General features: G+C 39.8%; 1 protein-coding gene across 2 annotated transcripts in view; it reads left to right on the plus strand.

The window, feature by feature from the left end:
• The window catches only part of PTPRO (protein tyrosine phosphatase receptor type O), a 276527-nt gene that overhangs the window by 246524 nt on the left and 13294 nt on the right, over positions 1-16709 (plus strand). For both annotated transcript variants that reach the window (XM_017528611.2, XM_017528620.2), the window contains 5 exons: positions 2232-2313; positions 12421-12511; positions 13638-13714; positions 14295-14429; positions 15259-15381. In XM_017528611.2, the coding sequence (XP_017384100.1) occupies positions 2232-2313; positions 12421-12511; positions 13638-13714; positions 14295-14429; positions 15259-15381 (508 nt within the window). The remainder of the gene's footprint in view (positions 1-2231; positions 2314-12420; positions 12512-13637; positions 13715-14294; positions 14430-15258; positions 15382-16709) is intronic.

Below are 16709 nucleotides of genomic sequence, written 5' to 3' on the forward strand. Positions count from 1 at the left end.
GTCTTCTCTCCTCTAGAAGACATTTCTTGAAAGGCTTTCTCTCACCTTTTTATTTGCCTTCTCTACCATTTCTCTTTCACTCCAAACGCCCCACCACTACCATGTCCCCCTGGTTCCCATCTTCTGTCTCCACTTGTCTTCATTCCATCATTCCTTTCCTCCACCTCCTCTTTACCCCTCTCCCTGTAAATATTTGTCCTTTTGGTCTCTGCTCCCTTCTAGCTTTCTTTTTCTTCTCCTCGTCATTCTCCTTCTTCTCGCTTATGTCCATTCTTCTGTTCGCTCTTCTTTCCTCTGTCTCTCTTTTCTCTGAGCTTCTTGCTTTTACTTCTTTTAACCCATAAATACTTTCTTTGGTTGGCCTTCAGTATACATGTGCCCATTTTCCCGGTAACAAGATGAAAGCCAGGGTTGTTAAATCCAACTTTAAGGTCGATGTACTGCCCAGAGACAGCAGCCAGAGATTGCAATTCTAAGGGGGTTCATTCCAGGAGAGGAGCCCCAACTTTAGCCATTCTTTTGGAAGGATAACAAGTTTGAAGTGGGAAAAGCTTTGAACTAGGACTTACTCTCCCTGGATTCCAATGAGAATTCTACTGCTTAGTAGACATGTGATGTTGGGCTACTCATTTAATTCTCTTAGCCATGGGCTCTCTCAGCTGGAACATGGAGCTAACGTTGTCTGTCCCTACCTCAGGGATCGATTAAGCAAGATAACACATGTGAATACTTAGGAAGCGTAGTGTGTTTTATAAACGAGTTATTGTTACTCAGTAAAAACATTTAAGTTGAAAGGTATTCTCTGGAAGATATAATGTCCTCTGCAATTTACTAAAATCTCAACATAAATGTATCCATCAGGTTAGCTAATCAACAACTTTAAACGAGCACTATTAAATACTATGGATTTGCTAATTGGACATAAGACCACAGTTAGGCCAGGCGCAGTGGCTCATGCCTGTAATCCCAGCACTTTGGGAGGCTGAGGCAGGTGGATCACTTGAGGTCAGGAGTTCAAGACCACCCTGGCCAACATGACGAAACCCAATCTCTTCTAAAAAATACAAAAATTAGCCAGGTGTGGTGACACTTGCCTGTAGTCCCAGCCACTTGGGAGGCTGAGGCAGGAGAATCACTTGAACCTAGGAGGCGAAAGTTGCAGTGAGCCGAAATAGTGCCACTGCACTCCAGCCTGGGTGACAGAGTGAGACTCTATCTCAAAACAAAACAAAAAAAAACAGAACAAAATATCACAGTGAGATGATGTAAGCTGAGTAACATGCCACAAGACCAAGGGAAGGGCCAACTATAAGGACACTGCCAAAGTGGAATAGCTTTAGTTAGATGACAGAATGCGGCATTGTGCCGAAGCAGAGAGCTACTTTAGAGAGCACTTTGGTTTAGGTAAGCATTGCTTATCCAGAGGGAATAAGCAGCTACAGGAATCTACAGGAAATTAAACTTCATTCCTATTCTCAAAAAAAAGAAAAAGAAAGAAAAAGGTGAGAACTTCTGCTTCAGATGCAGAAACATAAGCTCAGATGTGTTACTTGATTGTACCTCTGAGCCATTTTCCATACATTTATAGATATGCAAGCCTCTAAAGATCGCTCACTCCAGTGAGACCCTGGGAGCTTTCTGGACAAGTGTTTCATCCCACCGATCCTGCCTATGCTTTGGGTAGACTGTAGCTAGCAGCACAATTCCTTATACTTGTAAACCTGCTGAAACTTACGAAGTTCTTTATATACTATACGTCAACCTTGTAGATATAACTATAGTATTTTATAGATGAGAACAGTGACTCTGAAGAGTTAGGTGATTCTCCAGGATAACACAGTCTATAAAGCAAAACCATAACTCAAACAGGTCTTTGGAATTATTGCCTTTGTTACTTTCCGTATGCCAGAGCTTTCTAGAAGCAACATATATGGGTGTGTGTATGTGAGTATGCATGTATATAGTACTATACTTCCAGAGTAAAAGCCAAGTGAAAATCTAGAGATTTCTCCTATCAAAGAAGTTGGATATATATGCCCTTCTTTTCAATTGCAATATATTAAGGATTGGTAACTTGAACCAAAAACAAGCAAACAAAAAAGGTAAGTGCTAACCTTAGTGAAGTAAAACTTCTATTTTCTCCAAGAAAATTAAGAAATATGATATTGAACAATATATAATACTATCAACAAGAATTTTAAAGTGTATATATTTCTTTGTGTTTGACAAAGCCCGGTTCAACTGGATGACTTTGATGCCTACATTAAGGATATGGCCAAAGACTCTGACTATAAATTTTCTCTTCAGTTTGAGGTGAGTTGGTTAAAGTCTTTTCTACCTTCTGCAATGGGAAGGGCCTGGGCATTGTGGGGTTTGTGTTGGGGTCATGCTCTGCTCACTGGCAGTGCTTGTGATGTGTTTGCATAACAAGAAAGGCATTGTCCCCCGGGTGCTGATCGGCTGGTTCAGAGCAAGGATTGTCAACCCTTGCTTAATAGGCAAGACTTCAGATGGCACAAATGAGGGGAAGCAGAGAATAGGTGCAGGTACTGAGGTGAGCAAACATAGGTGGAGTAGAAGCCATCATTGAAAACCAGGGAACTTGAGAGTATAAGAAGAAAAATGCAAGCTGAGGCATGAAGCCTGAGACAGAATTTCCTTTCAGGGGATTTGTAGTGTGTTTCTCCTGCTTCTTAGGCCACAGTAGGGGTGGATAGTGAATGAAACTGACCCCCTTTGTGTCCTGGGCACATAACATCCTGGAGCAGGGCTTTTCACACTGTAGGGCTCCTGGCGTTCTACTTAATAGGTTTTGTGCAGTTTTATTTTCTTTCCTTGCACAAATTGGGGAAATAAATTTACACATGATTTGTGTTAAGAAAAAAATTGCCAACATCTCTTTTTCTGAAGGATACATATTTCTTTGGGCCTAAAACCATGTGTCAGAAGAGTTGGAGGCGAGTGAGTCTAATATCTCAGCAGTGTGGGGAAGATAATTAGTCCTCACTTTTTCTTCCCACATATTTTATACTCATAGCATAGTCTAAATGGCCTCTCATCCCTCAGGTTTCTATGGTATGCCTTGAGTGGTCAGCAATTCAGAGAAAAGGGAAAGATAAAGTAATTTTTCTAAATTCTGTAGTTTTTTTGTTTTTTGTTTGTTTGTTTTTTATAAAGTCTTTTAAGTGCTCTTTTCTATTAAGGTAGCTGCTTTTTCTTCATTTGTTAAAATCATTTCTTCTTTCCATTTATCAGCCAAGGACAGCTTTAGTCTGCAAAAAGCATCAGTGGTCCTGATATGGACAGACTAATGGGAAATTTGAGGATGAGAAGAATCTCATACATTACCAAATACAAAGACCCCTAACTACCACCTGTGTCCTGAAAAATTCCACACAGAGTCTGCTCAGTTAGCCAGTGCATGCAGGTGCATAGGAAATTATAGATGCTACCCCAAATGTTATATCTCAAAGAAATTCAATTTGAATTGGAAATGAATGATGAGGATGGCATTTCAGAAAGTATATCAAGAAAAGGAGGATTTTTTTCTAAGCAAACATGAGGCAAAACTGAAAAAAATAAGTAGATGATTCTGACAATAGTGATAGAAATTATGATGCAGCTACACTTTTAACCTTATTAAAGACACATTTTCTTTTGCTTTTTTTTTTTTTTTTTAGACAGAGTCCCACTCTGTCACTCAGGCTGGAGTGCAGTGGCACAATCTCAGCTCACTGCAACTTCTGACTCCCAGGTTCAAGCAATTCTCTTGCCTCAGCCTCCCAAGTAGCTGGGATTACAGGTACCCACCACCATGCCTGGCTAATATTTTTTTGTATTTTTAGTAAAGACAGGGTTTCACCATGTTGGCCAAGCTGGTCTTGAACACCTGACCTCAGGTGATCTGCCTGCCTCAGCCTCTCAAAGTGCTGGGATTACAGACATGAGCCACCGCACCGTGCCTAAAGCCACATTTTCTTAATTCCTTCAAGATGACATGCCCTCAGAGGCACAGCTAGGATCATTACTTCTGCTGGCAACTCACGGTTTATGTCTTGAAACCCAAGTGTAACTGTTACTGTTTCGGAATTGCTTGACTATAAAAAATTCAAGAAGTCATTTTCTAGTAAACATATTCTTTTAATTGTGAATAACAAAAACATGGCTCAAATTAGTCTAAGGAATGGTGGTTTAAAGGTTGCTAAGGTATCTCATACAATCAAAGAAAGGGTTGAGTAGCTAGACACGAGGAGAAGGGGGAAGAAGCACAGTTTGATGAATGACTGGAGCCAGGGACTAGAACCCTGCAGGATCCCCCTCTATTTCTCATTTCTGCTTCTCTCTGTCTTGGCTTCACTTTGTTTCACTGAACACCAACCTCTTTTTTCATAGTGGAAAGCACCACATTCTTTCGTTTCCATGGTTTCCAAAGGGAACGATTGTCTCTCTTCCTTGTTTGTAGTTAAATTAACAGGGGAGGATTCTGACAGACAAGCCTGTGTCACGGTGCCCATTCAAACCAACTGCAGCCAGAAAGGCAGAAGCACATAACCTCTAACTGGAACCATGTGGCTCAGTTAGCAAAACCTAAGAAAGGCATTATCTCCAATAAAAAGAGAGTATTGAGAGAACCAAACGACGGTGATTAGCATGCTCTCTTTAGATATTACAAAAACATGAAAAGCAAAATTATAAACTTGATGTCCTAAATGTTCAATTTATAATATGCTGAGAGCTTTTATACGTTCAATGGACAGATGCATACATTTAGCCTGATTTCATAGTGTGACCAGTGTGACCAGGTGACAGGAGCAGGGCTGCAGGGGTGTCCCAAAGACGCTCTCTCTTCCCGGATCAGATGTGTTTTCCCAGGTCCTTGGGCCTCACTCACCCAAGAATGAGTAAAGGGCCCTGGTGGCGAGCTCCTTCAAATAAGTATTGAACCCAGAGAGTTTTGCAGAAAGAGATTTATTAGACAGAGAGAGGTAGAAAAAAATAAATATAGAGAGAAAGCGAGCTACCATGCTGTCGTGGGAAGGGATCCAGAAACGGAGTCTGCACAGGTAAAGGGAAGGAGAGAGAAGGCTCCCACACTGCCATGGGAGGGGATCCCAGAGAGGGAAATCCATCTAGGAAAGGGAGTAGGGGGGATTTTAACCCCGGCGTTACTCCCGCCCCATTCAAGTTTTCCTCCAGTGAGAAGAGTTCTATCAAGTTCCTCTGGAGTGATTGAACTTTGACTCTGATATTGGATTGGTTGCCTGGCCCACAATCAAAGCCTCCTCCCTCGGAGCTTTTGGCAGGCTTTCTAAACAGAGGAAGTTCACCTGGGCTGTCTACCTAGCCCCGCTCGCCCGGGAAAGTTAGAGGAAGAACTCTAGGCTCCTGGGTGGGGAGGTGAATGGAGGCATGGTGCTGGGAAGTTCTTACCTTTGAAACCACACCCCCTTGTGGACCCGGGAAGAAAAGTTAACATAGCCTCTCAACAGGATTTATAAGGAGGTTAGGAATGTACTATAAACTAGGAATCTAAAAACCTGAATTCTCGCTACAGTTTTGCTACTAACATTTTTAAAAACATGTTTTTTGTTTTTTTTTTTTTTCTTTAACCAATTGATACATAACAAGTTTTGGGGGAATGATGTATTAGATACAGATCTTTTATGTAGTGAACATGCTTATATATAAATTTGAATTTATCCAACTACTTTGTTGGAATAATTCCTTTGGATTGAAACTGCCAGGAGAAAGTATACGCAAAATCTACATTTCGAGTAAATGTCCCATAAGTGGAGTATGTTTTCCCAGTGTTTGAATGTTCCCCACTTCCTAAAACTACACACTGGATATCAACATTTGTCATCATTGGTAATATAATATTACAAAGAAATTGCTTTCTCATCTGTTAATGTTAAGCTACATCATCTTCATACAGCACTATTAGTCATTTGTGTTATTTTATTTTCCTCTCTTTCTTTTATTTTCATGTACCTTATAATCTTCATTTTGTTACTGATTTCTAGGAGCTGATTTATGATTAATGAGGTTAGCATTTTGTCAAGCACTGCAAATGAAATACTGTTTTTTCCCCATTTATTTTACACTGGGGTTTTATTTTGGATTTGTACAGAAGTTGTGAATTGAAAAATAATCATGTTCTGCTTTTTTTTTTTAAGTACATTTTCCATCACCTTAGTTTCTTTATGTATAAAATGAGTAAGTCGAAGTAGATCAATAGTTCTCAACTGGACAAATACCAGTCAGTCCCCAGAAGAAATCTGAAAATGTGTGGGAATGTTTTTGGTTGTTTTGATAGATTGAGAGGAGGGTACTAATAGTATTTTATGGAAGAGGGACAGGAGTGTTAAGTGTTCTTCAATGAGTGGGACAGTCCCACACAATGGAGAATTGTCCCAGGCCAAAAGTGTTTGATTGAGCAATATGGATTAAATATGGGATGAGGCTACAAGCAGGCTTGATAACCCATTTGGATTAGTCAGCGTTTTTGAGAGAAACCAGTGGGATGTTTATATAGAACAAATAGAATGTATATAGAGAGATCTATTTTAAGGTATTGGCTTATGAGGTAATGGAGACTGGCAAGTCTGAAACCTGAAGGGCAGGCTGGCAGGCTGGAAACCAAAGGAGAAGCTGAGGTTGCAGTTCTGAATGTGAAGGCAGTGGGGAGGCAGATTTCCTCCCTCCTTGTGGGACCTGCCTCTTCTCTTCAGGCCTTCAACTGACTGGATGAGGCCCACCCACATTATGTAGCATAATCAACTCTCCTCAAACTCTACTTACTTACATGTTAATCACATATGAGAAAAATACCTTCACAGCAGCAGACTGGTGTTTGACCAAGCAACTGGACCCTATAGCCTAGCCAAGTTGACATATCAAATTAACCATTACACCATGATTTGAAGGTATTTCATATTGTTCCTTATGATGATGCTCTTTTCATGTATTTCTATGCTTTGAACATTACTGGTCATATAGGTAATTAATTAGGTGTTAAGTCCTGACATTGTACACATGTTCTGGCTGGAAAATACAACTTCCTCTCTAGAGCTCTATTTTAAGTCACAGACTTAGACTGTAGGTTTTGGACTAACATTTGCACAAGCTATGGCCCACTGGGACAACTCACTTCCTTCGTCATTTGACAGCCTTCAGATATTACCAGTTCTCAGTCCCATCCTGCCCCCTACATCCTCAGGGTCAGTGTCAGGGTCTCCTCATTGATTTTCATAGGAGCATTGTGCTCCCATGCCTGATTTCACGGTGTATGTTGGACCTTTCACATGGCAACCCTCAATTTTCTTGAAATACATGGATAGCTAATTGAGGCTTAATAAAAAAAAATTTTCCTATCTCTAATGGGAATCCAAGAGGGTATGAGTTGGCTGAATCATCTTGGTCTAAATAATTCCAGCAACTGAACTTTTACTTGTTCTGTTTATATTAATGCCTAGTACTTGATGCTGACATTGAAACATTACAGTCACATTGAGAAGTTCCATCATTTATAAGCATTATCCAAATTGAAATTAATGTCTGGATTTACATATATTACCAATACAGCTATAAGTCATACACAAAGCTATATGAGTCACTAATTTGTTTACTGAATAAATTTCTTTTTTACTCCAAATTTAATTTCATATCTACTAGAAAGATTGATTATCCTTGATTATCCTTCTGATGAAAATATACACCTTTCCTTAAAAAGGCTTGGGACCCAGGGATTAAAACAGGTTCCTCATTTTTAACATTTCACATTGGAAATATTTTGAAGAACCAGACTGTATAGCTGAAATGCGAGAGCCTAGAAGACATTTCACATATTGCTCATTCTGTTATTAATTTCTGTGCTTGGTGTTGGATCAGGGTACTAGTAAAGGTCCTCACCATCTTTGTTCAGAAATGTGGCTGCAAAAATCAAAACAAGACTACAAAACTGGCGTGCAGTTCACAAGAGGTGACCTTTGATTTCTGGTAGTAGCTTTTACTTGCTATCAGTGGAACCTCTTCTGTCAACACCACTAGTACATTGTTTCTCCTCACCTTTTCCAACCCTACAGACAAGTAATCTAGAGATCTAGTTCATCTGACTCTAATGTCCAATCTATCCCAAAGCAAACACCGAAAGCAAACTGTCACCTGCTGACATTGTTACAAACCCTACGACCAGAATACAGCTTGTGCTCTCCTCAGAAGATGACGTTGCAGGTTATGGGCTGAATATCTGTGGTCCCCCAAAATTCCTATGTTAAATCCCTAACCCCCAATGTGATGGTTATTGCTAAGTAATTAGGATTAGATGAGCTCATGTGGGTGGGGACTTCATGGTGGGATTATTGCAGGACTTTTCCTTAGTTCAGCTAACGATGAGGTCCTTGTCTGTCCTATGGCCATGAAAATTCAGGTTCGCAGGCAGTTTGAAGGATGAGTAAAACAGGGTTTTATTATGTGAAAAGGAAGAAAAAAGGGGGAAAAAGGACTCTTGCTAGGCTGGAGTCCCCGCTAGAGCACTTTCTGCAGCAGTTCCTCACAGGAAGAGGAGGGGCCAGGCTCCTACCTGCTGCAAACATGGTGAACTTCCTGAGCCTCTACCTCATTGGTCAGGCTAGTTGGAGTTTTTCCAAGAACGCCTACCCACCTGACTGTCTCAGGATTAGCCAAGACGAGATGCCTAAGAATGAAATCTACTTTGTTGGCATCTTGATCTTGGACTTCTCAGCCTCCAGAACTGTGAGGCATACATTTCTACTGTGTAAACCACCACTCTATGGTGTTTTGTTATGGCAGCCCAAGCCAGCTAATATGATGTATATGCTTGTACTTTGCTTTCCAAGACCTGTATGCTGCAAACACAGCCAACAAAACATAGGCTGCTATTGGGTTTGGGTGACTATGTTAGTTCCTATGGTAGCCATAACAAATTACTGCAGTTGTCGTGGTTTAAAACAACAGAAATTTATTCTTACAATTGCAGAGCCAGAATTCCAAAATCAAGGTGCCAGCAGGGCCACATTCCCTCTGAAGGCTCTAAGGAAGAATCTTTCTTTGCCTCTTCCAACTTCTGTTGGCTGCAGCGGTTCCTTGGCTTGCAGCTGCATAATTCTAGTATATTTCCATCTTTACATGCCTTTTCCTCTTCCCCAGGACGATCACCTCTCTTGTTCTTTAACTTAATTACATCTGCAAAGATGCTTTCTCTAAATTAGATCACATTCACAGGTTCTAGGGATCAGGACGTAGACGTATCTTTTTGGGGATCACCATCCAACCCACTACAGATGACTGTGTAGCCTAGAAAAAAGAGTGATAAATTATATTTAGAAACAAAACTGGCAAAAGAAAATTCAAAAATGAATTACGTGAGTTTCAGATCCATCACTCCATACTTTGTCTTCATAAAGACTTCAGCCAATGGAATTTCCATATTGTTGGAAAGAAAATAACTTCAAAGCTACTGAACTGGAAACTTAATATTTTATTTCCCACTTAGTGACAGGCTAAATGATAAAGGCTGCAAAGCATATTGTGTTTACATGCAGTTCCCACTTTGCTGCAATTCAACTTTGGCAACTTCCACTTACAGTGTTCAGCCAATTAAACCTCTCTTATCAACTTAGAGTATTTACAGCAGGGAGGCAACACACAATTAACGTTCTCTCTGTTAGTCAACTGCCACATGTGCTCGAACGCCCAGCCTCAATCTGTTTCCACAGTTCCTTTTGTGTCTAAGGCCTTTTCCCATGGCTTATCAGTCTGCCTCCAAAGCAAGGGAATTGGGGGAAGAGTTGTTGGTCTCCTGGCATAAATGGCAAAGGAGGAAATAATTATGGAGCCAGGCAAAGCAAAATAATCATCACAAACGTATTTCACAATGATTATCAATAGTGCTGTATTAGTATTTGTTGAATTAAATTATTCCATTGTCACTATAAACAAGGAAGGTATGGAGAAATTACTAAACTTATAGGTAATTACACTGGTGTTATAGAGTTGAACTACCCTTCCAAGACCATACAGTTTACAAGTGGCACACCAAAATAAGTGAGATTATTTTGAAAAAATACCTATGCAGGCATTTTCTAAAAGAGGTAGATTTCTAAAATACTTTAAGCAATGGATGCGTTGTTTGAATAAGCCTATAGCTACCAAAAGGAACTATCCTAAACATTACGCTGATTTAGTTGAAATTTGCTAAAACTAAGTTGTTTCTTACAAGAAACGTAGTCCACCTTTGAATACCCTTTAAAATGGAACACATAGTATTAAGTAACAATGGCAAGCTTCTACCGAAATATATTTGACAAGTGTCTAAGATGGAAAAAAACCTAATTTTGTGAGTTGAAACTCAAACATAACATAGTTTGTATATAAGACTGACGTCAACTTAGTCCAAAGAACTTGAGATATTGTGATCTGGAAAAGCCAACAGTGATGAGGAACCAAGGAAGAGAGATATCTGGGCAATTTTTATAGGTTCATCCATGTTGGCTATAGTCAGGCAACCCAATGCCATTAAGCACAAGATAAGTTGCCACCAAGGATCTTCTACTTAAAACCATCAGAAGACCCAATAACTTGATTAATAGAGAATGTGCTTTGCAAAGAGCACTTGAATAAAGACACAAAGGGCATGAAAGAAAGATCCCTATAATAATTCTAGAACATGCTCAAATGTCTCCAACTCTCTTCAACAGTATTTAAAGACTCTCTAAAATTCTTCTCACAGGGAAGTATTCCTCCGGCTTATGATTCCTTGAAGTAATAATTGGGAGAAATTATGAAGAGGAAAACGTGTGCTCAATATTAACATTCTATAAATGTAAATAAAATTTATAAATTACATAAAATTGTAAATAAAAATATGCTTTATAACAAGTGATTTCTGCCTCACTTAATAGTCTTATAGAAAGATGCACACTCTATGGGTAATCCCACTTATAGATGGTTACATACACTGTTTACTAACATTCTTCTAAAAATTGTACAGGAATATAACTAAATCAACTGTATTGGTTGTGCGTTGTACAACTCCAGAGAACACCATTCACATAGACCACAATGTGAATGATGCCTCCAGGAAATACACATGGCCTGACCACAATCCCCTTGTTTCCTATAAGACACATATCATAGCAACATAGAAATTCCCCTTTTCCCATAACATCCCATTTTTCAATTGTGATAGTTATTTACATAAAAATTTCCTCTCTGTGCACTTTCTGAAATTAGGTTTATAAGAGTACCAATACATGCAGGCAGACATTTGGATGTTCTTTCTCACTGAAGGATTCCCTAACAACTACTGATCCATCTTTGTTTTTGAGGTTTCATTATCAGACATTTAGTGACTGTTAATCCTATATTTTGTAACATGGAGATTGTTCCCTACTCATTCCTCATTCTTTTTTACTACTTTCTCTAAGGCTCATTGCCTGCAAGAAAACAAAACAAAACAAAACAAAACCCCTAGATTTCTTCAGAGAATATGAACTATTTACACAAATTGCATAAACTTGTTACCTTATTCCTCCAAAAATCTGAAAAACATTTTTATTTTCAAATTTTTCCCACCCTAAGTGTTATACATGTGGAGAAGTGTTCTTACTTCTCCAAATGACCACTAAGTTATCCAAGGTATTTATGTGTTGTATTAGATCGCTATTACTACAATAATGCTGTAGAAGAAACAGCCTCTGCCAGGCGCAGTGGCTCACGCCAGTAATTCCAGCACTTTGGGAGGCCAAGGCAGGTGGATCATGGGGCCAGGAGATCCGGACCAGTCTGGCCAACATGATGAAACCACATCTTTACTAAAAATACAAAAATTAGCCAGGCGTGGCAGCACGCACCTGAAGTCCCAGCTACTCAGGAGGCTGAGGCAGAAGAATGGCTTAAATCTGGGAGGCAGAGGCTGCAATGAGCTGAGATTGTGCCACTGCACTCCAGCCTGTGCAACAGAGTGAGACTCCATCTCAAAAAAAAAAAAAAAGAAAGAAACAACCTCAAAATCTCTGTGGTCTACAATAACATTTAATTTTCTCTCCCATAGGTCTGTGAAACAGCGGGGGCATTTCCTCTTCAGACTGTGGGTCAGAGTCAGGTCTCCTCATTCGGGGACTAGCAGCTTCACCTGGGCATGTCCTTTTCATGACAGGTGGCAGACACAGGGCAAACCAAACAAGCAAGTGCATTGAAAGCTACTGAGTGGACTTGTTTTCTGTCTAAGATCATTGGCCAAAACAAGTTGACAATAGCGGGGTAGAGAAGTACACTCCACCTCAAAAGGGAGCTACTGCAATGTCAAATAGCAAAGGCCTTATGAGCAAGAAACAAGTGTGAACAATAATCCAATTCATCCTATATAGAAATCTCAAATCCATTCTCTGTCCTTTACAGGAGTTGAAATTGATTGGACTGGATATCCCACACTTTGCTGCAGATCTTCCACTGAATCGATGTAAAAACCGTTACACAAACATCCTACCATGTAAGATGGTCAATTGCGCCAATGCTACTCATGTCTTTTAAGGGTTGAAAGTCTGTTATTGCAGATGAATCAATTTCTGACCACACCCAGTTGTGGTCCAGATCTCAAGGCCATCTCTGAGATTCCATTGATCTCATTTTGATGTCTTTAGATCTTACCATATGGAGAAGGATTTAATTATTGTACTTTTAAATGAATTGCATCTGAACAAAAAGGCTGACCATTTGGCCCTTTACAGATTAAAGGGTCATAGTCAAATTGGCCCTTGGATAATGTGTACTCTCATAAAATATTTTCAACCAATTCATTGATAACAGAAAGAGGCAAATTGAATGGCAATGCAATGTATTGAAATGCCTTCTCTAACTTCTGACAAGTTATATAGTTGCTTAGCATTTTGTAATAAAAAGCAACATTCAGGAAGAAAAGGTAATGTAAAGTACTTACAAGACTATTAAAATATATGCCAGTATAGATTTCACTTTTCTCTCTGCTACACTCTTGGGAGCTGGGCACAGTGAGAAGAGGAAGGCTGGAAAAGCTCTAGAAAGAGAAGTCTCCTCTTGTTATGGCGTCTTGATGAAATCAGATATAGATGAAATTAGAGAATATAATTCTCTGTGAGCCCTGGTTGCTGAAACTGCCGTTAGTAACTTGAAACCAATGTTATCCAGTAGCAACTACACAGTTCAGAAATTACTTCTTTCATTTAATGTCCACCTACAAAAGAAACCTGTGCTTCTTCTCTTCTCTAGGTCTCCCCAAAGTAGTGAACTCTCTGTATATCTCTAGGTGAAATGAAAATCGTGTGTTTAGGCTACATACTATAGCTGTCCAATCAATCTCACAGATATTTTAGTTCCTGTAAATATTCTGCATGACCCCTAAACAATCCTGGGAACAATTCTTTCAAGGACAAGACAGCTGGTGGTGAAAAAAAAAAACAGTGGTTGGAAGATGCTCATTTATTTAAACAACAAACTAAGGTTAAAAAATGGCTAAAATATCAGGCTAAAAATTATTACTCTGTCACTGACTGATTTAAATTTATATTGGGTAGAGAAGGCCAAAATAATTCTTTTTTCCATCCTGAATTTTAATATTTTTTTCTCCTTATTCTCTATAGATGACTTCAGCCGTGTGAGATTAATCTCCATGCACGAAGAGGAAGGTGCAGACTACATCAATGCCAACTATATTCCTGTAAGTAGAAAAGAATCAGGCACCCCAATGCTAACCCAGCCACAGAAAGACTGCAGAGCTATATGGACATGTCAAACAGTTCAAAAGAAAGCAGCCATTCCCAACCCAGCAATCGAATTCTAAAAGGTTTGCATTACTCCATTTCATAATAAAGAACAGGAAAAAAAAGCCCATAGATCAGTAATGTTCCTATTTCTTTATAAAGGACCAGTGAAAGGGAAAGTACAAAGGCTAAAGATCACCTTTCTTGTGTTTAAATTTCAGTTTCAGCAGCCAAATTCAAAGGGTTCCACCCGAGCACCTGCACTCTTAAAATACAAAGATAGTCATTACTGTCATAAAAAGGTGTGCATGTGATTTTTATAGTCTTCTGAAGAACAGTGCTTAAAATCGCACAGACTAATTATGGTCAGTTACTCCGATAGCCTCTTTGATGCAAAAAAGAGAAAACGTTACATAAGCACCTGATCCTTTACCAATTTTATCACCAGTAAATTTTCAGTTTTTTCCCATAGGTGTGGAGCAGCATTTGGTGTTGACAGTAGCTGGTTAGGTGATAATTTTGTCACTTATCTTTCAGGGCTACAACTCACCCCAGGAGTATATTGCCACCCAGGGGCCACTGCCTGAAACCAGAAATGACTTCTGGAAGATGGTCCTGCAACAAAAGTCTCAGATGATTGTCATGCTCACTCAGTGTAATGAGAAGAGGAGGGTATGTGCTTACTGAAGCTGTTCCTGCTTAGCAGCAAAACCTGCCCCAGCCACTGCCATTGATGAAGTGCTTGCTGTTTTCAGTCAAATGAAACATAGAGACAAATCGCTAAATTTAAAACATTTTATTCGGGAAGCAAGAATTGCAATTTGGGGGCAAACACACAGACCCAGTGGTCTTTGCAATGTCCAGAGAAAAAAGAGAAGGTTGGAAGTCTTCTAAAAAGGATAAATATTGCATATTGTTTTGCAGGAAAGTTCATTAGCATTAGTAAAGTTTTGGGGAGCTGGCAAGCTCTGATTGGTGAGTGATGGCAGTGGGTAAAACTAGTCTCAGACTCCCAGCAGGTTGCTTCAGTTGCTATCAACCAGAGCTTACAGAGAATTATATTCCTGGAGCAATGCTATGCGTTCTGAGTGCTTTTTTTTTTTTTTTTTTTTTTTTTTTTTTTTTTTTTTTTTTTTTTTTTTTTTTNTCTCGCTTTGTCACCCAGGCTGGAGTGCAGTGGTGGGATCTCGGCTCACTGCAACCTCCACTTCCCAGGTTCAAGTGATTCTCCTGCCTCAGCCTCCCAAGTAGCTGGAGCGTTCTGAGTACTTTATCCTCTGACCCCTCGACTCTGTTTCAGTTAGGTACGATAAGACTGACCCAAGTCATGTGATAAGAATTCACACTATGTAGCAAAACTGATTGTATTTGCTTTGTGCTTCATCTTTGCAATGGTCCTATCTAATTTTTCAGAGGTGAATACCTTTGTGTTCCCTAAGTGAGCTCAGACTTAATTTCTTCCCTAGTCTGTTTTAAAAAAATTGTTTTGCCCTTGCTCCAGGTGAAATGTGACCATTACTGGCCATTCACAGAAGAACCTATAGCTTACGGAGACATCACCGTGGAGATGATTTCAGAGGAAGAGCGGGACGACTGGGCCTGCAGACACTTCCGGATCAACTATGTAAGTCACCAGGCAGAGAGCGGTGCTGTCCCTATACTGACACCAACACCACTGCCCAGCAGGTGCTGGGAGCCCCACCCAAGTAGCACTTTGGCCTTTGCAATGCTGCTTTCTTCAGGAGGAAAAATCCACTCTCAGAATCATTATTTCCCATTTCATCAGTGATGGTGTGGATGATATGGTTGGTCTGGAGAGCCTGAGAAGATACAGTAAAAGGTGCACAAGTTCATCTTGAATTAGCTCAGGATCATAGGAGACTATTCATCATTGCCTATCAGGGATCATTGACGACAGAAGTGTTCTCATTACTTATATTAATCATATATGAGTATAATTAGGGTCTATAAGCCATACTTACATTTTAAATTAAGTGATTAAACCATGATTTAGTAGTTTGGGTTTTGTTTGTTTGTTTGTTTGTTTTTCTTATTTTGTTCTGGTTTGGTTCTCATTATATGGAAGGTACTTCTAGGTCTTAATAATCATATTTCCCTATTTCTCTTGAAAGGCTATTGATTTCTGATTGATAACATGTCCAGAAAAGCCTGTTTTTCTCACAAGGCCTGCCACCTTTCTGCTGACAGGTCTCTGAGCAAACGCTGAATATTTCTGTGCCAGGCTAACATCAACCAAAGTCATGCCATTGACTTCAGCCTGTAGAATATAGAGGAGTTTTTACTATTAATAGTCTTCTCCACTTGACCGTGCTCCCTATGAAGACAAAATTGAATAGGAAAATTCTCATTGACTGTTCTTCCCTGCTTAGAAACAATCCTTTCTAATAGTTGAGGAGATAGGAAACTGCAGCCTATGGACCAAATTTACCCACTGCCTGTTGGATAAAGCCCATGAACTAAGAGTAGTTTTGACATTTTTTAATGGTTGAAAAAAATCAACTGAGCACTGTGGTTCATGCCTGCAATCCCAGCACTCTGAAAGGCTGAGGCAAACGGATCACTTTTGCCCAGGATTTCAAGACCAGCCTAAGCAATGCAGGGAGACCCCATCTGTACTAAAAATAGAAAAATTAGCTGGCGTGGTGGCACACCTGTAGTCCCAGCTACTCGAGAGGCTGAGGTGAGAGACTCGCTCGAGCCCAGAGGGTGGCAGCTGCAGTGAGCTGAGATTGTGCCACTACACTTCAGTCTGGGCAACAAGAGCAAGACTCTGTCTCCAAAAAAAACCAAGAAAAATAGTATGAAAAACCATAAAAAATACTATGAACAGAAGAGCAGAAGATCAAACACCTCATGTTCTCACTCATAGGCGGGTGTTGAACAATGAGAACACATGGACACAGGGAGGGGAGCACTACACACTGGGGTCAG

This window comes from Cebus imitator, unplaced genomic scaffold (assembly GCF_001604975.1).
Source record: "Cebus imitator isolate Cc_AM_T3 unplaced genomic scaffold, Cebus_imitator-1.0 Scaffold2, whole genome shotgun sequence".
NCBI lineage: Eukaryota > Metazoa > Chordata > Mammalia > Primates > Cebidae > Cebus > Cebus imitator.